Here is a 22,158-nt window from a genome sequence, read left to right as displayed (position 1 = left end):
GTTAATCTATTTTCCAACTATGAACAGTATGCAATAGGATATTAACCTTTTCTTTTCTTAATGGAGAACGCTATTCCAACAGTATATACCGTCTGCCCTTATAAACATGTTTGTTTTTATTTGTTTGTCATATGCCATAATTCTATGTCAATTAAATGAAGTCTCTCTCAACAGTAAGATTTCATGTAGAAATAAGTAGAACCGAGGAAGCCAAAATTGCCCTGAATGGCTGTGTATTGGGAACTTGGCTTAACATGTATTGCACTGTATAAATCATGACAACAGAAGGTGTCTCTGAGAAGCCGATGAGCTGAGCACTCACCTGCTCCTTGATGTCCTGCAATTGCTGTTGCAGCTTCTGGACGTCTGCGTTGACGTTGGTGTTGTCCTTGTCTCGTTGCATGGCCGGGATGTTTCCGCTCGCTGTCGGGAGAGAATAAAACAACACGCCAAACATTGAGCAAACACTCAGGAAATCAACACAGGTCTAAATAAGGCCTAGGGAACGAGGGAACGAGAGAGAGAGGATGAACAAGCATCTTCTGAAGGTGACCATATGAAACCTCCCCTCTCAGTCATAATGATCCATGAACACATAATAAGGCCAACCAGAATAAACCCACACACAGCCACACTCAGCTTGGCATTTTGAACCGGCTCAGCTCAGACATCGGTCATATTTAACCCTTTCCATAAATAAGCAGGTGAGATGCATGCACTCGGACGTTTCTTATTGGGCACTGTTCCTTTTTAATCACTCTTCACTAACCATACATCCTAACCTGGCACAGCATTCCTTATTACATCACCTGCTCTTAAGCGTGAGTTATACTGAAAATCGCAGATTCTACACGCTCACAATGTGTCACGCTGCAACGCGTTGAGTGAGATTGTAGATCCGCTATTTTCGGTGCACAACACCCGCGCACAACCAAGTATAAATCAGGCATTAGCATCTGCCGCCTTGCGGGAGTTAATGGACAGACCGACTGACTTGAAATATAAAGTGGCAGAGGCCTGGTCCATACATCTTTGTTGGCAGTGCGTGTGTATCATGATATGAGTGTAAAATATTCTGCATTGATTATCCGAGCACTCAGTGGGAATTAGATGGACCGAAGTGCTGTTGGCAGCTCCAGCCCAGGCCGGACGGCACGTGATCAGCCACAAGTCTGTCTGAATGGCCAGCAGCAGTGTGACTGTTTGTGAGAGTGTCAAGATGTATATCAACACTTAGCGTTTAGGGTGTGTGTCACTGAAAGAGAAAGAGTGGGCACCCTGCAAGACCCAGATACGGAGACCATTAGCAAAACATTTTCTTTTCACCTTGCATACAGTATGTTGAAGGAGGCCTCTGATGAAGAAATTAAAGTGTTTTAAAAAAAACTGTTTTTATTTATAATAAAAGTGATAATTTGATGTTCTAATAATTTGTTAAATTTCACTATGGTGGCAGTGGTGGTTGTGTGTGTGTGTGTGTGTGTGTGTGTGTGTGTGTGTGTGTGTGTGTGTGTGTGTGTGTGTGTGTGTGTGTGTGTGTGTGTGTGTGTGTGTGTGTGTGTGTGTGTGTGTGTGTGTGTGTGTACACACGTGTGCGTGTGTGTGGGGTCTCTTAACTCTATATACTTCCTTGACCATGGTCTTCCAGTGGTCTAATACTAGTCACCTCTTCTTTCCATCTACACCAAATCTCTTCAACGAAAATAGCATGTCGACAAGCTCAAGCTCCCAAAATAGCAGATCTACAAGCTCAGAGCTTGTAGATCTTCTATCTTCACTGAATGTTCACCTATTATGACAGAATTGGGACACTAGGGTTCATGTGGGTAAAGAAAGATTTGACTAGGGAGAGGGGAGGGGAGGGGGAAGGGAGGGAGGGGAGGGGGGGTAATGGGACGTATACTTACACCAACTTAGCGCCAGATTGTTGGGCTGGAGAAGATCCTGCGACCCCCCTGCCATAGAGTTTGAGCTCCCTGCTGAGAATAACCAGTCACATTGTTATAGCGGGAGCGGCCTGGTGCGCACCAGGCTCAGACGGTTGGCCTGAGGACCAATGCTACTCACTACAGCCTCAAAGAGAGGATCAGAGAGTCAGGAGGAGGAGGAGGAGGACTGGCAAGTCAAGAGACAGTGATCAGAGCCAAGGTCAAGGGAGAGGAAAAGCGTGCGAGAGAGAGAACCCTTCTATCTACGGTAGAGTGGGTGGTTAAAAAGCTTTTAGTTGGGAGACCGATTCCTGTTCACTGTGCTGTTTTAGCCAGCACTTGAGCATGAGGCACAGGGTCAATGGTTGTGGTCACTGGGTTATGGCGTGTGCAATGGAGGCCCTAGTAAAACACTGAAGCCATGGAGAAATGAAAAACAGCTACACTGTGTTCCAACTTCCAATATTGTCTTTCTGAGTAGCATCTCAATATTTCAGTGCTACTGAGCTGAAGGGAAAGATGGAGAATAATAATCGATGCTACCCCTTGCTTGCTTGAGTGTGTAGGTGCGTGCATTTGACACGGCTCGTCTCTGATTTCCCTTCAGCGGCGTCACATCTGAGTGTAAAGACTTTGCACGCCACCATACTGACACAGTCAAATAAAATACAAATAAAAGTGAATCTGTAGTATTTTTAAGATGTGAAGCTACGACAGTTTCCCTTTTAACTCAACATAAAAATAAGGAAAACACACAATAGAGGGAACCGCTAGTGATGTGCACCTCTGACGAAGGAACATGGATGATGGAAGATGCTGTAACTTAAAAGGCAACAGGACAGATGGTGAACACAACTGAATACAGATATATTCACATTAAGACAGATTCACAGATGTTGAAATAGTCTAACATTTATGGAGGACAGTAAACTAAACAAAGGGGCCCCAGTGGAACTGAAGAATATCCCTGTGACACATATTTTCTGACATTTGTCACAATCACCATTTAAATGTAGCACTGTGTGGATGACAAAATGGAAGAGAAATATTTTCCCTTGGATATATTTGTGAGCCTTCCATTTAATTAGCATGGCTAAATGAAAGTGACAATGTCATTAAATTCAAATGTAAATTGATTTGCCCTGTCACATCTGAAAGGGAAAATGTTACGCATCTTGAATTCATTCTCGCAGTCATAAAGGCTCTAGGAAATGTATCGTGACCAAAAACGGACCACATTCCTCTGTAATACACACTGGGCTTATGAAGTGAGAGGTCCTTTCTTTACCACACAGTAGGAATAACAGTGGGAAAAAAGTAGCATGTACTTTTTTTGTGATATGCCAGGTTCAAACAATAGGGTTTGTCCCGTAAATATTCACAATGTCCACTGAAAAGGTAGTGGCTATACTTTGTATAACCTGCACCTGCAGGAAAATGGGAACTGGAACTTCAAACTAATGAATGCACTCTTCTGTCTTGCCTTATTGTTTAAAAGAACACCGGCTGTCATGAATAAAACATTCCACAACTCTGAACGGAAGAGGTTGTCAAAGCAGGTGCAGTTGATTCTGACTCCTACCTTAATACTCTTTCAAAGTGGTGGATAATATTATGGGGCCAGCTTTTTTCCCCCCATTGCAAAACAAGAGCAATGACAACAAGAGGATAACATGCATGAGAGAGAGAGAGAGAGAGAGAGACAGAAGCAAAGCAAAGGATGACAAATAAAACTACAAACTAAATCAAATATTTGGAGGAGACATGAGAGGGAATAAAAGAGAAGCAAAGGAAATGGAAAAAAAAGTAAAATAGAAGGGAATTAAAAGGGAACATGTGGAAGATTCACTCACTAAGGTCCTCATCATCATCATCATCATCATCATCATCATCATCATCATCATCATCTGCGGCATCATCATCCTCCATACCTTTCCCTCCACAGCAGAGAACGAAGGGTATGCGGCGTTCAACAACAGCCCGGCACTGTACGCACTTCTTCATGAGGCTGGCACAGTCTGCACAACAGACACAAGAGACAGACACGTTAGACACCATAGCCAAACCTTGATATTTCAGTGTTTTATTTGAAAAATGATCAATAACCGATATTTTTTTAAATAATCTATAATCTAATTTAGTGCTATTTTGGGCAAGTCATTAAAGGTGAAAAGTTTCGAAAAATGTCAAAACATAATTTCTTAATGAAAATAGTTGATCTCCAAGCTCACAACGTGTCACCGCGTGTCACATTGTGAGCTTGTAGATCGGCTACTTTCACTATGTTTGCATGGCACCCATGTGCAACAAAGTATAAATACATTAAAAAAATGTAAATAAAAAATCGACACACCTCGATTATTCGATTAATAAAAATGTAATCAATACAATAATAGCTAAGAAAATAATCGATAGTTGGAGCCCTAAATTCCCAGTATGAAATCAGGAAGTGTTCTTTTTTTATAAAAGCTGTAGATGACTTACTCTCACAAGCGCACATGTGTCCACAGGGCTGGAACAGCACGGCGGCCTTCTTGTCGGAGCAAACAACGCACTCCTCGATCTGTGTGGGCGGAGAAGTCACATGAAAAATAAATGTCAAGAACAAGAACAACATCAATAATTATTTATTCATATGATTGCTTCACAAAACACAGTGTTACAAAGTGCTTCACGGCTGTGCAAAAATAAATAGAAGATAATCTAAAGAGTTCAAACTAAATGTGCTATATAAATAAAGTGTTGCAAAAACATTATTTATTTGGACAAATCTCGTCCAAATTAGTTTCACATGAGCTCGGGAGTCATGTGACTATGTAATTGGCTTGCAAAATTTGTGTGAGGGGCCTATTCAAAAAAAAGAAAACCATCATGAACATTCAATCAACCACCAAATTTCAATCGCATGTTGCGGGCCTCTAACGCTATTTTTCACAATACATACACGCGGCGTAGCATCATCAGCGCGCCTTAGCTGGGGGGCGGAGTCGGGATGGGGGTAAACACATTTCCCCCAGCTGGTATAGTCAGTGGGGTGTGGGATTTTCAAACTCAGAAGCTGTAAAAGAATAGTAATTTCAAAAGTACGTGTCATGTCTTACACAGATCATAGGCACAGATCCTTGTTGCCACTCGACAAAGCTACGCTACATTAGCAAATTAAACAGAGTCGGATTGGAATGTCCTTATATCATGACTGGACAGATGATACAACACAATGACCCGAGGTTATCTGGTTTAATCGCCTGGTAAGAGATACTGTTTTTCTACACATTTTCAATATATTAAAACCATAAAAACAAAAGCCATTATTTCATCAATGATGTTATAGAACACAGTACCGAGTACAGTTTTGAGACAGAAGTTTATCGAGGCCATTACCGTTTTGATGAAGTGCGCTGTTATCGTGCAGGGATTTATACTCACAAGCCAAACCCTATCCTTGTTTCAAACCTACACCTACAAACTCTATGAGGCAGATATATCCCCCACGCTAAAACCGGATGTGACATTTGTGGGCGTTCCAGTCTATCTCCGTGTGTATCTTTGGATTCCTCAGGTACCAACAGCCGCAACCCACCACTTGTGTCGGGGCAACCACACTTAACGAAATTGCACCTTTATAGATAATAGCTATAGTCTGCTAAAAAAAAACAGAAAATTCATTTAAAGTAACGGTGGCTACTGTGGCGACCATGGTGTCCCTGCGGAGATGTGACGTGTTAATGCTTCACAGGAAGAGAGGAACAGCTGGGGACGCATGGGACAAGTGGGGTCTGGGATACCTTGGTTCTGGACTGGACCTGCTCCTTGCAGATGAGACACTTCTTGACGCGCGGCGAGCACAGGGAGCAGGTGGCAATGTGTCCACAGGGCCCAAACAGAGTGTCTCGCTTCATGTCCGAGCACACCATGCATTCCTCCAGGGACTCCATGTTACTGTTCAGAGATGGGCTGCGAGAGCCTACCTGGCCACTGAGAAAGATAAATAACAAGCGTGAGAGAGAGCCGGAGATTGCAGGGGAGACAGGAAAGGTAAAGAAAATAAAGACAACAGAGGGGGAAGTGGAAAGGGAGAGAAAGGAAGAGACAGAGAGACAGCAACACGGGAAGGAAAGAAACAAAGCACTACATGGACCATCTTTGGAAAGAAAAGAAGAAAAATCAATAAGACATTTTGATGATTTCTCTGAGAAATTCAAACTCTTCCAGTTTCATTACAGACTTGAAAGTCTGAGCAGAGGCTGAGCATTCCCATACTTGTGTGTTAGAGAGGGAGAAATAAATACAATGGTAGCAGAGTACGAAGTACAGGTATATACACTCGTGGGTTGACCTTGATAAAGCCCCAGTCTGTGGATGTTTACCTGCTCTTCTCCTTGTGGCATTTGGCCAGAGCCTTGCAGAGGCTGGGGTCAGGACACAGGTCTAGAGGGGACTGGCCCTTCTTGTTGCGGATAGTCAGGTCAGCTCCATTAGCGGCCAGGAAGCACGCAATGGATGCAGCACTCTTCTTTTCTGCCCCCTGGGTGCCCAGACCCATGATCAACTGGAGGAGAGACATATGCACCCACGTCAGAAATGGTTCACACGGTGAACTCAGTCAAAGGTAAATCCAGCGTTAACAGTGTTTTGCGTCAGCAATAAATGTAGGCACTCTGGTCAGTGTGTATGGTATAATAGCACTGACATTAGGTAAGGACTCTTAGTTTCAGTATTATATTCAGATGACTTTAGAATCAAATTAATGAGTGTTAAATTAACATCGCAGCGCCACTGAATAGCCAATCAAAGAGTCTCGATCTGAGCAAGGGAAATGTTTAAAAGACGTCCGTCAGGCAGCATGACTTCAGACCCTGTCTTCTCCCCATCACTCTCATTAACTCCACACCTCTCTCTCCCTCCTCTTCTGTGTCTCACTTGGCCGGTCCACCTCGAAGCTGTTCTCTCTCCCCAGCATGTCTGATTGTCTTCAACCACTGGCTTTTTACATCACTGCTGATGGAGCCATCAGGCTGGCTAATTCAATTCTCATCGCGTAGGGGTGGGGTGGGGTGGGGTGGGGGGGGGGGTATGTGCTATGGGAGAGTGACCCGGCCCGCACATGTCTCAATTAGGCCCGCTGCCTGTCTGTTCCGATCCTCCGCAGGGGGGAACAAGGGGTGAGAGAGAGAGAGAGAGAGAGAGAGAGAGACGCAGGTAGCGGAAAAGGCAGAAGTTGGAAGAGGTGAGGCTGTCGGTGGAACTAGACCTTCCAACTCACACACCTCATCCCTACAGGGATTAAGTGCTGTAGGGTTAACACAGAGGGGTTTAAGTCTGACGTGCCCCCGCAACCCCCACGGTTGGCTGGTCACCGGAGAGGGACATTGGCATTCAGGCGGGCGGACGAGGCGGCACTGGGCTGCTCTCTGCTCGCATCAGGCTGCTGTGTGAGTGACAGGCCGGGGAGGCCTAGTGATGCAGATGACAGGGGGGGTGGGGTGGCGGGGGTGGCGAGGCACGCCCAGCCTGCAGCCCAGAGTGTGATCTGTCATCATTTACTTACACATCACCACACAGACAGACGCTGTGGGCATACCGTAGAGGTGACTGTATCGCTCTCTCACAGAGGACTCGCCGGGTTCAGGAGAGGCTTCATACTGCCAAATGACTGATCTCGAAACGACCTTGGGGCTAAATAATCACACAAGCCCGCAGGGAGGCAAATTCAGAATAATTAACGAAATTACGCTGTATGCTGGAAATATTTTTGACCGGACGAAGAGTCGGTAAGTCAGGATTGTATAAAAAAAAATATCTCCAAGTGCTAACAGGTATTAAATCGATGCATAAAAACAAGACATAATAGTGTGGCCTCCCTGTTCGAACTTTAGCTATAGATACTTATAAATCCAAAATTCAGCCATTTCGGTCAAAGGCGGTTCTGTTTCATGACATCATGCAGCGTGAGCTGTGATTGGTCTACTTTTGAGGGGACAGACATATACTACTCAGAGACAAACGGTGTTCTGATCTAGACGGCTGTTCTAGGTCTTAACCATTTAAGCTCAATGTAGTTTATTGTACAAGAAATAACAAAAAATAGCCAATCTACAAGCTCACAAAGTGTCACGTTAATTAAAAATAATTTTGAAAATCTGCCAAAACATGGAAACTAGGGTTAATGTGTTAATACCATGACACTTTAGTGAGTCACTTAAGGTAGTAAAAACAAAAAGAAGAGTGTGTTTATGTTGGTTTGTGTGTGTGTGCGTGTGCGTGTGTGTGCGCGCGCGCATGCGTGCATGAGTGTTTGTATGTGTACCGTGTTCTTGGAAGGCTCCCAGGGCTCCACTTTGCTGACATCCTGCATGTCCTGGAGCTGGCGGAGCTGGGACAGTGTGTGGTGACGCAGGGCCTCATGGAGCGGAGTGTCTCCATCCTTGTCCTGAACATCCAGCTTGGCCTCCGCTCGCACCAGAAGCTGTGGCCCACAGACCACAGTGCATACAAAGAAACAAGACATGGATGGACAGACAAACAAGAGAAATGTTAACGACTGGATTTTGCGGTACGAGGCATACGTACACAAAAAAAGGTTCTCGGTTTAAGGGTGACCTTGGAGATAATTTTAAGCTTCAGCAGCTTGCGGCCTGCATTTTTCCCGGGGTCCACAGGATGGCGATGTGGTACACCTAGCTTCAGCACATATAGAATGACTCAACCCAAGACATCCCTCTCCCAGAACGCATTTCCCCAGTTTGAACCCAGGCGATCCTTTCGGCCACAGGACATACCACCCATTTCAATTAAACACTGCTTTCGTGTTCTTTCTCTGCCTTTTTCGCAAAACGTCCAATAAATGAAGGACAGATAGCCGACATCACTATTAGATAGGATCTTCAATTAGTGCTAGGAGGGGAGGAAAGAGGAGAGGAGCGGAGAGGACTCACTGACCCGGACTATCTGTGTGTGCTGACGCTCCACTGCCAGGTGTAAGGCCGTCTGCTGGTTCACATTCTGGATATCCAAGCTGGCGCTTCCCTGCAAACACAAACACACGTATAATCCCAAGAAAACACCCACAGTCACGTGCACCCCCCCCTCCCCAAAAAACCCACACACACAGCAAGAAACTGGAAGAGAACCAGAAAAGAAGGATTTCGGGCAAAAAATCCATTAGCCATCACATTCCTATAGTGTGGAAAGCATGCTGGAACAATGCCTCTGCTCCTTCACCCAACGCAGTATTACCTGGGGAAGGGGGGGCAAGGAAATCACACGATACATTCCGAACGATACATACATAACGAGTCATTTCCAACAGCCTCACTGAGAAAATGTGGGAGGGAGATAAGCATTTGGATCTGTCAGTGTGTGAGAATGACAAGTAAAACGAGTGACTGACTGGCTGGCTGGCTGGCAAACGGACTGACTCATTGACAGGCTGATTTGCCGGCTGGGAATCTGCAGTGCACCTTCCTAGTGCGGCGCATCGCTGTGTAGAGAGCTGAGCCATCACAGTGAACCAGCCCATTGCAGGGACCTGCCAAAAGGGCGTCCCCCCCTACCCCACAAAGCTCCAGCCCACCGCCCCCATCCTTTGCGTAGCTAACACAGCAAACGCTCCCAAGTACGACGGCGGAATGTTGCAGCAGCGTCGTCGCTTCGCACTACGTCCCTAATTAACCCACTTCCTGCTTGGCTGGGTCACTGGCGCCATGCCACCCTCCTATGCTGTGTGTTCGGGGAGGTACCACTGCAATCTCAGCATGGACCTACGGTTTTACACGAGGAGGATATGGAGGAGGAGGACGATATAAGGCCCATGCTGCACTAAGGAATCCCCCCCGGAGACACAGAGCCGTATGGATTCAATAAAATAAATAAATAAATAAATGAAGAACAGCAGTTCTAGCTACTTCAACCGGCCCACAGATTGCAGGCTGCAGGGAGGAGAGGCAGCTATTTAATGGTGTGTTGCGCTGAGGGCCGGCAGGCGAGGCTGACGCAGCCATGGACCAAGAATATGTGGGAGGGAACAGAGGGGTCTCTTAAGGGGATGTGAATAAATGAGTTTGCATGTCAGGTTTGCGCGATTTATAATAAAATAAAAAAACATTTAACTGTACAGTAAAATCCTCAAGTGTTAATTTATCCATTTATAACTCCAAGAGGGACGAGTGGGCACCTAAACATTGGAGACACCTCAATGTTGCTGAATGTTGAATGTGGCGATGTTTGCTGAATTTAGACACTCAAATGTTTTTTTTCGGTGTGTGGAATAATACATGGTATGCGAAAAAATTGCAACGGGTGCTGCATCTCAAATGAGCGAGAGTAAAGCCAGATTTTTTCTATACTCTTGAGTCTTTAGTATGGCGGATGCGTTGTGACACGGTGTGAGCTTATAGATATCTCCTCAGTGCATTATATTTCAAACAACCAAAGGGTTCCTTATGGGTCCATTTGGTTCCGTGAGGCACGTAGTCTTCGGGGGAAAAAAAGGTGACTAAACTTCTCAGGTACCCACTGTTCCGGTTACCATGTACCCACTGAGTTTCATTTGTACACACTCAGAGTTAAATATGTGTGTGTGTGTGTGTGTGTGTGTGTGTGTGTGTGTGTGTGTGTGTGTGTGTGTGTGTGTGTGTGTGTGTGTGTGTGTGTGTGTGTGTGTGTGTGTGTGTGTGCGCGCGTGCGCCCGTGGCGTTACCTGGTGCACCAGGAGCTCGGCCACCTCCACATGGTTGTTGAGCGCGGCCAGGTGCAGCGCGGTATAGCCATCATCCTTCTTCTCGTCCACGATCCAAGGCCTGGGCAGCTTGGAGAGCAGCACACGCATAGCACTGACAGGGGGAGAGAGAGAGAGAGAGAGAGGGGTGAGCGAGGTCGAGTGTGTTCGGAGTGTGTGAGAAAACTTGACCTGAGAAGGTCAAGGCAATACAATCAGTTGGATCATTGGTGTGAATATGGCCGTAACGTAGCTCCATCTCATCTGTCTGTAGTTAAATGTCCCATGCACTCTATTAGACATAGCTTGGCCGCTGTATACAAACACAGCATAGGGTCAGTGTGGCGGATACACGATGCATGCCAAGTTTGACAACTAAACTTTTTTTTTAATTTGTTGCCCCCAAACAGTGATGCACATCCTATTTGCGCACAGCGAGATGAGAATATTCAACCAACCTGAGAGAGGAGGAGGAGAATGTATTTACACCATGCTTTGAACGGTACAAAAGGCTGTGTGTTATTTTAGAGCAACCCATCCCCCTCACCTCGTCTCCTCTCACAGTTAAAAGGGAAGCCGCTGCTCCCTCGGTGATGCGCAAAAGCGCCCATCATTGGGAGGCAGGCAAAATGGTAATTACACAAGATTTAGCTGCATTCACTCAGGTCTTCTCTTGGGGAACAAAGATAGGAAGGCAGGGGAAAGGAATAAAATCTCTCGTTTAAAACAGACTGTTTAAAAGAGAGGGTGCCTGGCCGCGGCAAAGGAAGCCAGTCGGTTCCGTTCCGTTTGAAGGTCATGAGGAGGCGCCGTTCCACATCGAGAGAGAGATGTGGCCACAAAGGCGACTGTGTGAGAGGAAGTGATGAGGCTGTGGAGTGGGATCTATGGCGAAGTTAACGGAACAATCCCTTAAGCCTGGTTCATGTTTAGTTGCGGGCCAGTGAAGCTCATGACAAGCCGCAAAGCGTAGCTTGTAGATCGGATATATTTGTGCGCAACATTGAAGTGCAACAAAGTACAAATGAAGTGAAACACAGCCACATGCCTACGCCTTTGGTAGGAGGCCCCTCCATATTGTACGTATACCCCTGTTTCCTTGAGCGTTATGCCTAAAATCAGAAAGGCTAATCATAAGGAACTTCAGGAAGAACTGATGGTATGTAAGGACAGTAGGACACACATATGATGAAGATGCATACAAAATAAGAGTTGGCAGTTGTCTCTCATACACGCACTCACACACATGTGAACACCCACTGAGATGTCCATGTCTCAAAACAAGACTGTTAAGCCGACCTCCATCTGTCCATTCCATGGAAACACCCATAATTCTCTCCTCAATGTTGCTGAATGTTGAATGTTTTAACTTGTTAAGTGTTTAAGAGGACTGAGGTTCGAAGTATCATTATTTTCCTGTGCGAACTGTGCTACCGTCAAGGATATGACCAAAAAATGCGTGCGCACACACACCCACCAAAAACCCTCCAAGCTTACTCATTAGAGATGAGTGGGAGGTGTAGAATGCCTGAAATCACCTGGAATGTTTGCATCTGCTGAAGTGTATTTAGATGTGGAGTGAGGCTGGGTACACAATGTTCCACCATTGAGCACTAAGACAGAGAGACTCTGTGGGGAAAACTTCTAACCTTGGCCAACCCTGAATAATTGTGGGGGGGTATATCTTTGAACTGCGACAAAAAGGAGGCAGTCGCGTTTGCCCCGACTTTGATACGGTTGACCGCTGCCCCTCGCCGCCCCATACCCCCAGAACATTTTACGTGCATGGCGTCGAGAAGGGGAATAGGCTGAACAAGAGTGCAAGAGTTCACCTCTCATAGAGTGCGCTACGAGAGGCAAGCACACGTGCCCTGATGGCAGGCGTGCGAGGCGCCGCTGAGGTGTGAGGGCTCCTCTCTGGAGCGCAGGTTTCCCTGCAGAGTTCCGCTCAACTCACGGTCTGTCTCTCTCTCACTCCATTCTGGAGTAATAAAGGAGATCGTCATCAGCATACATAGCCCCTTCAGGGAGGCAGAGAGAAAGAGACAGAGAGAGGGGCAGACGGGCAGGCAGTCAGCAGACAGAGCTGGGGCTGCTGTACTACTGCAGTGATGAACAGCGCAGCACGCTGATCCCCGGCTCCCTCGCACGCCCGCTCTCTCTCTCCCTTTCTGCCTCTCATTGCACAGAAGCTTATGCACGCACGCACGCACACACACACACACACACACACACACACACACACACACACACACACACACACACACACACACACACACACACACACACACACACACACACACACACACACACACACACACACACACACACACACACACACACACACACACACACACACACACACACCTGCATTGCTTGCAGCTATCTCCAAGCACTTAATGCAGAGGAGCGCTGCTTAAATGTGATAGCAACCGCACCCCTCCTGCCTAATCGTACATTCACAATGTGTCGTCTTCTGTTTAAAGTGCTATTTGCCAGAGAACTGTAGATATTTCATCTCGTGGGGGGACTTTTGAGCAATTTCGTCTCGAGTGCTCCCACTGTGTAGGAGTTGAGACTTAAACAAGCAAATCGTTTTTAAGAGAAGACCTTTACCCCATGTCTGATTCTGTCCCCAATCAGATACATTATAATCCCAACCTTTAAATACAGTATACGTTATTCAAAGTTTCTAGAGAATCGAGAATCAGCCTTGCCCGAGTATACTTTCTTTGCTTAACTACTACAATTTCCATAAGACCCAAGGGTAATTGTCCCACACAAAGCCTTTGTTCTTGCCTTCCCATTGTTACTCCTATTGGTGCATTCTGGTGACGTGGATTGGCTGGAAATATCTCCTATATGGAGTGCAACTGTCCAATGAATGCACACCGCCTACACCCAGCACCCCTGGCACTATTCTATAGGGGCAGTCTGGCGCCTTCTGGTGTCCGAGCCGGGCATTGCAGCATTGGCCCCACTTCTCACCAGGGTGGAGACTGAGAGCCCCTTCGGTAGAAGCATGGATTGACAGGCTCCCTGCCACGCTGGGCGAAATGGGCGGACATTAATATTAATGCCCCACACTGGCACTGCTGCACTGCAGTTAAGCTATTTGCTGTAAAAGCAGGGGGAAAAAAGAGAATGAATGAACGAAGGAATAAATCCTTGTTATCTTTCTCTTTTTTTTGGTAATTTTTTATCTCTTGTGTAAGTGGTGTTGGCTTTGACTGAGAGGGAGAAAGGCTGGGGGTGGGGGGCTTGAGGTGATGACAGAGAGAAGGCTAGAGGGAGAAGTAGAGAGAGAAAGACAGATAAAGAGAGAAAGATCTAATGGTGAGGCCTTCCTGTGGACCTTTTAGTGGTCAGAAAGCATTGACTTGACCTGGGAGTTAACAACAAGTCTGCTGAGAGAACATGAACCTGCTGTGTGGGGAGGAGGTGAGTGCACACGGTTATAGAAATAAACACTGCGCCTATACCTTACAACTAAAGGTATCGGCTCTGCAAATGCAGAAGGACACATAGCGTAGGAAAGGGAAGAGCGGGAGAGGGAGAGAGCGAGAGAGAGAGAGAGAGAGAATAGAGGAGGTGAAGGGGAGGCATGATGGAACTGGGTCACCCTGTGAGAGATCTCAGGAGTCCCTCAGGAGCGCTACACCAGGGCCTGTTGTCTTGGGCTGCAATTTGTCATTGACCGGGACGTACACTGACGCTGGGAGCTCTGTGTGAGTGTGTATGTAGGTGGGGCTTGTGTGTGTGTGTGTGTGGGGGTGAGTGTGGTTGTGTGTATGTTTCAGGCTGGCGTTTGTCAGTGGGTGTACAGAGCTGAACTCTATGCGTGTGTGTGTGTGTGTGTGTGTGTGTGTGTGTGTGTGTGTGTGTGTGTGTGTGTGTGTGTGTGTGTGTGTGTGTGTGTGTGTAGGGGTCGACAGGGCCCTTCTGTTGCCCTCATCTGGCTGACAGCCATCTGTGTGGTGGTCAGTGGCCATTACTGCAACAGGAAGTGAGAGTCGGGGGACAATAACTTGGGTAGGACAGGGCAAAACAGGAACAGTCAACATCCAGCCCGAGATTAATGGCTGCGCACAAACATATGGTTAGTCTGATGTAGGAGACGTGTTTGGCATACTTTCACCCCTTAACTAGTGAGGCGATCGCTTTGAGCCCAGGGAAGGAGATCCAAATTATGCATTGAAATTGGTAGCCCGAAATGTGCCACCTGTCTGGGGTAAAATTGATAATGATAATTAAAACTTCAGCCCTGTGATGCTGGAAGAGTCAACGTGGTCAGAAATACCCAATAGTGCAGGGTTTTTCTTTTTCAGTGTTTAACCACTTAAACCCTTTATACTTAGTTGACTGGGGTACCCCAGGGCTCTATACTTTTCCCTTTTTTCCCTCTACACTCCGACGATTGCCGAGCTACAAGCTAACAACGCATCGCAATGAGACCCGTAGGGAGCTTGTTGATGTGCCGTTTTTGCTGGATATTTTCCCCCAGAATAGGGACACTAAGGTTCATGTGTTTAAGTGTTCAACCGCTGCATTTGAACTCCTTTTCCAGTTGAGATGACCTCAAGAGGAAATGTGTCAGCTCATCAGAGACAGGATCAATACCGTCAAGCCCCTTTGAAATAGTGACCCCGGCTCACCACAAATCATTCACAAACACAACACATGGACTCCAAATGCAATCCCCCTTCAACTCTGGCACTCTTATATCAAGTGGGAAAGGCTTAGAAGACACTGAGCAGGTCCGTAATTCAGTGGCCTTTAGGTTGTATCCTCACTGTTTGAGAGAATAAAAAATAATAAAACAAAATCGGCATGGATTTAAAAAATAAACGTGTATATAATTAAAGTGAATATGCAGCCTTATTGTGTGTTCACAGTGGATGTGAAGCACATTTTCACCTTGCTTCACTCACCCAAGTTTATTCATGGTACTCACTCAAGCTGAAATACTTCAACTTACGCAGGAATGCGATATCGTGTCACCTGGTGTGAAGTCGCGTGCATTCATGTATTTGCTTTGACTTTGTATGTAATGTAATCATGGCGTGCGAAAAATGTTCTTCGCGTCCAGTGTGAACAGACGTTTGCAAAACCCTCGCCTTATAAATTATGCAGAAAAGATGCCACAACCTCAAGACGAAGGGGAGGGGTGCAAGTGTTGTCAACGTCGGCAAAATAACTCAACAAACCCGTTTGTAAAACAATGTAAAAAACAGTGTATAAAACCTATGCAAATGAAGAGCGTTGAAATTCAGCGTTACAAAGTTCATCCCAGCGCACTGGCAACCCAGCAACACTAGGTTGCATTTGACGGTGCAGGGCCGTCCAAAGAGCAAACGCCGGGTGCCGCTATGGGCAGGGTAGATAAACACCAGCAGTGTCCAGACCCGTGGAATGACAGAGAGGGCTGGGGAGCAGAACCTCGCTGGCCCTGCTCCATTAAAAAAAGAAGGAAAAAAAGGTGGGTGGGGGGGTGCTGTGGTACTTTCATTATCATGCCGTGGAGAGAATAATTTCCCCCTCAATGTGACCTTCCCCCGCCTTTGTCTACCTGAGGCCCCTGAGTGAGCATGATTTTATTAAGGACTATTTGCATAAACCGGGAAGAGAGGGAGACAGAGAGGGGTTGACTTGTGCATTTCTATGATGTTTTGGTTACGTCAAGCAAATGCTGTCAGTTTGAACGCTGTCCGGGAAACCGCAGGTGCGTGTTCTCGCCATCTCAGGTACGGGTTTCCGTCTGTTCGGTTTCCGTCCGTTGGCGAAGTAGGTGTGGGCTTGTGGCCGCCTTAGCTTTAATTAGCCTTAAATCACACTGCATTATGGGCCGTCCTGATTCACAGCGATTTATGAAGACGAAGGATGGCAGACAGTGAGAGAGGCCCAATGGCACGTTAATGTCCCATTGGTTCTAGATGACCCAATTATTTTCCCACATGCTCCTCTTCCTGTGCACTTTATTCCCCTCAGCAGCTTGAAAAAGCCTCATTCTCATTTCTGCACCAGCCATAATAGTCATAATACACAGCCCTTTACTGAGAATGGGACTGCGCAGGGGAAAAGCAAGGGCATCGAAGAATAAAAAGACATCAGAATCAAATATGGTATGTGCAGCAATTAGTCGATGGCATTGTGATGTCCTGGCCAACAGTCGCAACAATGCATTATTGCACTTCATTTTTCATGTAGGCCTAAAGAGTCTGAACATCTCAATGCATTGGATTGTACAACAGTCTGGTGGAAATCTAAACAGGCTAGCATGCGTTATGAAAAAAATAAATTGGCTGTTTAACCAACATTTATGGTAACCAGGGGGCAAGTGAGCAATTTTCCAAGTTCCAAACTTTTTCCTATTTTAACTTTCAACTTTGAAAGAAAAAGAAAGAAAAACTATCTAGGCAGTAACTTACATGCATTGGTGCATTGGTAACTATTGTTTAGAACCCATCACCCTTGAGAACATCAATTGCCACCATACATCCCATACTATAACTACTGTACAGTCAAGTATTGCCTCATTAATATCTTGTTAGAAAGATTCAAATGAAATTGACTGTGATGTCAATTTATTTTATTTTGTCATTAGATATGAGCCGTTGACAGTAATAACAGCACCTCAGGGGCTACTCATCTAGTTTGCCGTTATGCCTGATTATACTTGGCTGTACGATGGTGTCGCGCACCTAAAATAGCCGATCAACAAGCTCCCAATACTTCGCGCTATGATGTGCAGTGAGCTTGTAGATCTTTTCGGTGCGACACCGGCGCGCAACAAATGATAAATCAAGCTTTATTTTGAGATTGTTGCAATAACCTGCATCTGTTCCCCAAATACAGCATGAGTTAGAGGCTGTTTGTACATTAGGGAAGTTCTACAGCATTCTCTGCGCTGTGTACTACACCTTTAGAATTATATACGCCTGCTGGGCTCAACATTCTGCATTTCCACACAGAGGTAAATAGCAAACGAGGGACTTACCACAGGGACATTTCAAAGCAGTGTGGGGGATTCAGCAGCTCTAAAGGCCCTTCGATCGGCAGCCCGCTGCACTGTCAACATATGGGCAGACGGTCTGAGAGGCACCTGTGATCTACAACTGCACCATAAATCCACCGCTCTAAATCACCCAGGCTTGCCTCCCAGTACTCTGCATGCGCTTACACCTGGCTGGCTTGCCTCTGTATGTGGTGCCGAGTGACCTGCAAGGGTACGTACGTAGCTGCACGACCAGTCAGTAGTTGTGACACTTTCTAAACCAATACAAGAAAAGATGCCGAAATAATCCTCTCTGACCAATTGTGTTGCCATAGGGGCGGGTGATATTTATATAATAATATCTGTATTTTTAGTCTATGGCAATATACAAATATATACTGATATTTCAGTAATCTCAGAAATAGCTTCACAGTATTCTTTTCAATCAGTCCCAACCAAGCATGTGATGTAAATCTACACCTTTAATTTACTCCAATACGATGTGCACAGCATGAAAAGCTAATATTTTCACTGACATAAAGAAATGTATCCCTTGTTGAACAGGTTCAAATCTAGCCGAAACATACAAATTAAAGTCATGTCAAATTAACGCATGAGCCTTCATACAGCTTGATAGCTGGTAAATGAAAATAAATGATTGAGTATTGGCTAAATTACTCTTGGCTAAACATAAAAGGTAAACTATATTCCTCAGCTAATTCAAAATGTATTTTTTGATAGCTTCAAAGTAACTGCTTAGTGGGCACTTCATGGGTCCTCAATAAAAGTCGTATACTATTCAGGGCTCATTTGAAATGACCACAAGACCACAAACAAAGAGTAAAACAGCAGAGTTTTTAGTGAGGCACACCTGGAGCGGAGAGAGCTGTTAATGTTATTAATGCCAGAGCCTGCTCCGCAGTTTCAGCCATTCCTCAGAGAAGAGGTGATGTAACAGATTGGAGGTACAGCTTTTCATAGCAAGCTTTTTTGGCTACACCTTACAAATGGGGGGCTTGGAGACAAATTGTTGTGGGACTTTGGTGGGCTCAATTCTATTTCTCCATGTAGTTGTTTTGTTGCTCTTTACCATTTTACGTGTAGGGATGGGCGTGGCTAGTGACTGGTGAGCCAGAGGGGAACATATCCTTGACATTTGGATTCCCTCTTGCTCGCAAAGCTTTGAAAAGTGAGATTTGAAATCATGCTGAATAAATTGCACAATGATGAAAATGACTTGCATTGCTGTCTCAATCGCAAAAAAATGTGTGTATCAAATATTGTGTCAATATTTGATAAATATATACCACTCACACCCTGTGCCGGTTGCCATATTTTGCAGCAGATGGGGAATATGACTTCTTAGCTACATTCACTCCCAGACACATGGCAGAAGAAGGAGCAGTGGCTGAAAGAACCCATATTGGTAATTAAAATCCATTGTTTGCACAATGAAATAATGGGGAGCAAAGGGCCTTGTATCAGCTACTGTCTCCCCTAAGCACTGAGACAACAGACTATATGTCCCACTGCAGCACACAAAATGTCTAACAGCCAATTTGTTAGTGGCAGGGGAATGGGTCTTGTATGAATGTACGTTAAACAGATAAGGTTCCGTGCAAACATGAATGCATTCCCCACAGATCAATGAGGCTACAGACAGTACAATGAGGGTTTTCCCCCGTTTTCCTACAGTGAAAAGACACTGCGTCGTATACCAATAATGTATAGTGCCTTACTTCGCCGGAGGAATGTCAAAGATAGAGGTGTCGTGGCATTTTCAGTATTCATTCAAGCGCGCTTGCACACGCGCACACGTACACAAGCGAACGCATTCAAAATCCTTATCCTCCTCTCTGACCTGCCACACTGCATTTACATAGGAGCCTTTGACTCCTGCCCGTCTGTATGGGTTACCAGGGAAACCCGACCTACATTATTCAATAGCCAAGCCTGGGTCAGATGTGAACACGGGCCTGGATGTGTACCTCACAGTACATCAGGGTTACTAATACACAACTGTGTACTGTACTCTGTACTGTAGATCTTGCTGTACTGTACTGTCCGTACATGGGCGTGCTGCGAGCTACAACTCCGGAGACATTGAAATGCTCCCTCGATGCTTGCGTTACTTGGATCCATATCGAATGCGTTACAGTTTGTATACTGACGCCTTACGAGCCCGTAACGATGACAGCTAGGCAATACCACGTGCGCACCTCAGCGCTTCACGACAACAGAAACCGCAGTGCCATCATTGCTGCTAAAGTACGATCGCCCGCACAAATAAATTCTGCCGCCCGTTCCAATACGTCAAGCAAATATATAAACTACATTTGTTTTTAAATGGGGGGGGGGGGGGGGATATTAATAGATGCCTCTCAGCTGTGTAGTGGAAGTAGATCACTTGGCGCCGTCATATTTATTACCTGCATTGCTGAGGCACTTAAAGGGAGCTGCCACATATAAATCCTGCTCTTTCTAGGTTTGGCAAGGGGGCAAAAAAACATACCATCACTACTTACAGTTGGTGCATGGTGCAAGCGTTTCCTTTTGTCTGTATACTATAGTCACTTTCCCAAAAGCTCTATATGTCCTTGAGTCCTGCAGGAAAAGCTGCACACCTCCCTCCCTCCCTCCCTCCCTCCAACCCTCCCTTGCTTCATCTCTCTCTCTCTCTCTCCATCCATCCATCCTTCACTCCCTCCTTTCTCTAGCCCCCACTACCACCCCCAGCATGTGCTATAGCAACCATAGCAGCCAGGACTCAATGTTTCAGCACGCTACAGACAGACGGAGCATTACAGCACGGCTGAGCTTATCTATTGGCCCAGCGCCACTGTTGGCCCGGCCCCCAGTGGAAGTGTGGGCGTTCTGATTGGTCACGGGGGGATTGGGGCTTGTATCAGCTTGTCCTCTGGCTGATCTCTTGGCCTGGTCCCAGCTCAGATAGGTGGACACTAGCAGGGCTATGCTGGGACTGGGGGGGACATTTCAATAAAGTCCCTGGGTAAGCTAGAGCAAACCCGCCCCTGGCCCTGTTGAAGGGGATGATCACCAACTTATATAGTGGTCTGCACCTACAGTACACTCTGTAACTTATTGTAGGTAGGACATATAGTGGAATGCACCTATACTCTGTAACTTAAGTACTACATGCTGCAGCAACATGGTGGCAACCGCACCTATACTCTCTAACTTAGCCAGAACATGCACCTACACGAATACTCCTTAACTTAAGGTAGAATATGCGCAAAAACACAGTGGCTCTACACCTACACTCTGCATCTTAGGTAGAACATGCACCTGTACTCTAACTTAGGTAGAACATGATCAGTGAGTGAGCAATTTCAGATAATAGTAGGACAGGAGGAAAAACTTAAACACAAGGATCAGCATTATAATCTAGCCCCACCTATCATAAAATACTGACCCAGGTGGGGACATTGTCTTCTATAATAGATTGGTATGAAGACCACAGCTCATCTGGATGGTAAAGGTTACCTGGGAGTCGTATCTCTGCCATCGCTTTATCTTTTAATGAATTACAACGGTGCACTTATCCCTTCTCCTTTGACCAATCTTAGCAGCTCATCTTTCCTGTCATTAGAATTAGCTTATATTACTCTGCAAAGAGTAAGTGATCATATACACACACACGCCTAGATAGACACAAAAATTAATAGTCCAAATGGTGTGTGGCTGCATTATCCCCCACCATTTTTACCCAGCAGGAAGGTGAACATTCCTGCATACACAACAACAGCATGTGTGTGGGTGTGTGTGGGTGTGTGTACGTCGGCGCACGTGCACGAGTAAAATGTGTGTCTGCGTGTGAACATATGGTGACAGGGAGGAAGTCGTACATTATCTTCATCAAACACAACACCTTCCCTGTCAACGCTGCTCACTGACGGTGGCAATGCACCTGTCTCTGTCCCCACCTGTATTAATCCATTAAGACCGGGAAAGCGTGATTTTAAGATTTCTTTGGCTATTCAAAAAGGGCAGATCTACAAGCTCATAGCTTGTAGATCTTTTAGCTTGTAGATCTTTTTTTTTTTTTTTTATCGTGAAAGTTTGTGCAAATATTTGAATATATATTTTTAAGGGAACATTTTTGACTCAAACCTTTGCTTCTGGGGGTCCCCATTACAAAATATTTTGATATGGGGGTCCGCGGCCAAATTCATATCATTTTGTGAGTCCTTGACATGAAAAAGTTTGAGAACCACTGATTTAGAAACATACGTTTTTCAAAAAAACTGTAGGATTTAGAAGACCGAAGCAAAGATTTGAGTTTGCTTAAAAAAAAATATATATATATATATTCAAAAGATTTGCACAAGATTTTTTCAAAAATAGCAGATAAGCAAGCAAGCTCGTAGTGTGGCACTATGAGCTTGTATAACTGCTATTTTTGAATAGCCAAATAAATCTAAAATATGACAGATTCTTTCCCGGTCTAAATGGGTTAACTTCTAAAGACTGGGACGAGCAGCCAGGTCACAAAGATAAGA

The 22,158-nt window shown here is 45.6% G+C and overlaps 1 protein-coding gene across 5 annotated transcripts in view; it reads right to left on the bottom strand.

Annotated features, from left to right (window-relative positions):
• Positions 1-22,158, bottom strand: part of mib1 (MIB E3 ubiquitin protein ligase 1) — a 63,807-nt gene that overhangs the window by 3,911 nt on the left and 37,738 nt on the right. For 2 of the 5 annotated variants that reach the window (XM_084058585.1, XM_084058587.1), the window contains exons 13-22: positions 10,627-10,759; positions 8,868-8,954; positions 8,236-8,394; positions 6,296-6,477; positions 5,714-5,903; positions 4,873-4,986; positions 4,413-4,491; positions 3,782-3,946; positions 1,908-1,979; positions 323-423 (exon numbers count right to left, since the gene is read on the bottom strand). In XM_084058585.1, the coding sequence (XP_083914711.1) occupies positions 323-423; positions 1,908-1,979; positions 3,782-3,946; positions 4,413-4,491; positions 4,873-4,986; positions 5,714-5,903; positions 6,296-6,477; positions 8,236-8,394; positions 8,868-8,954; positions 10,627-10,759 (1,282 nt within the window). The remainder of the gene's footprint in view (positions 1-322; positions 424-1,907; positions 1,980-3,781; positions 3,947-4,412; positions 4,492-4,872; positions 4,987-5,713; positions 5,904-6,295; positions 6,478-8,235; positions 8,395-8,867; positions 8,955-10,626; positions 10,760-22,158) is intronic. The other 3 variants (XM_084058588.1, XM_084058589.1, XM_084058586.1) reach the window with 2 other exon arrangements.

The sequence above is a fragment of the Gymnoscopelus microlampas genome (genome assembly GCF_963454915.1).
Source record: "Gymnoscopelus microlampas genome assembly, chromosome: 5".
NCBI lineage: Eukaryota > Metazoa > Chordata > Actinopteri > Myctophiformes > Myctophidae > Gymnoscopelus > Gymnoscopelus microlampas.
This window is presented reverse-complemented; position numbering and strand designations above follow the sequence as displayed.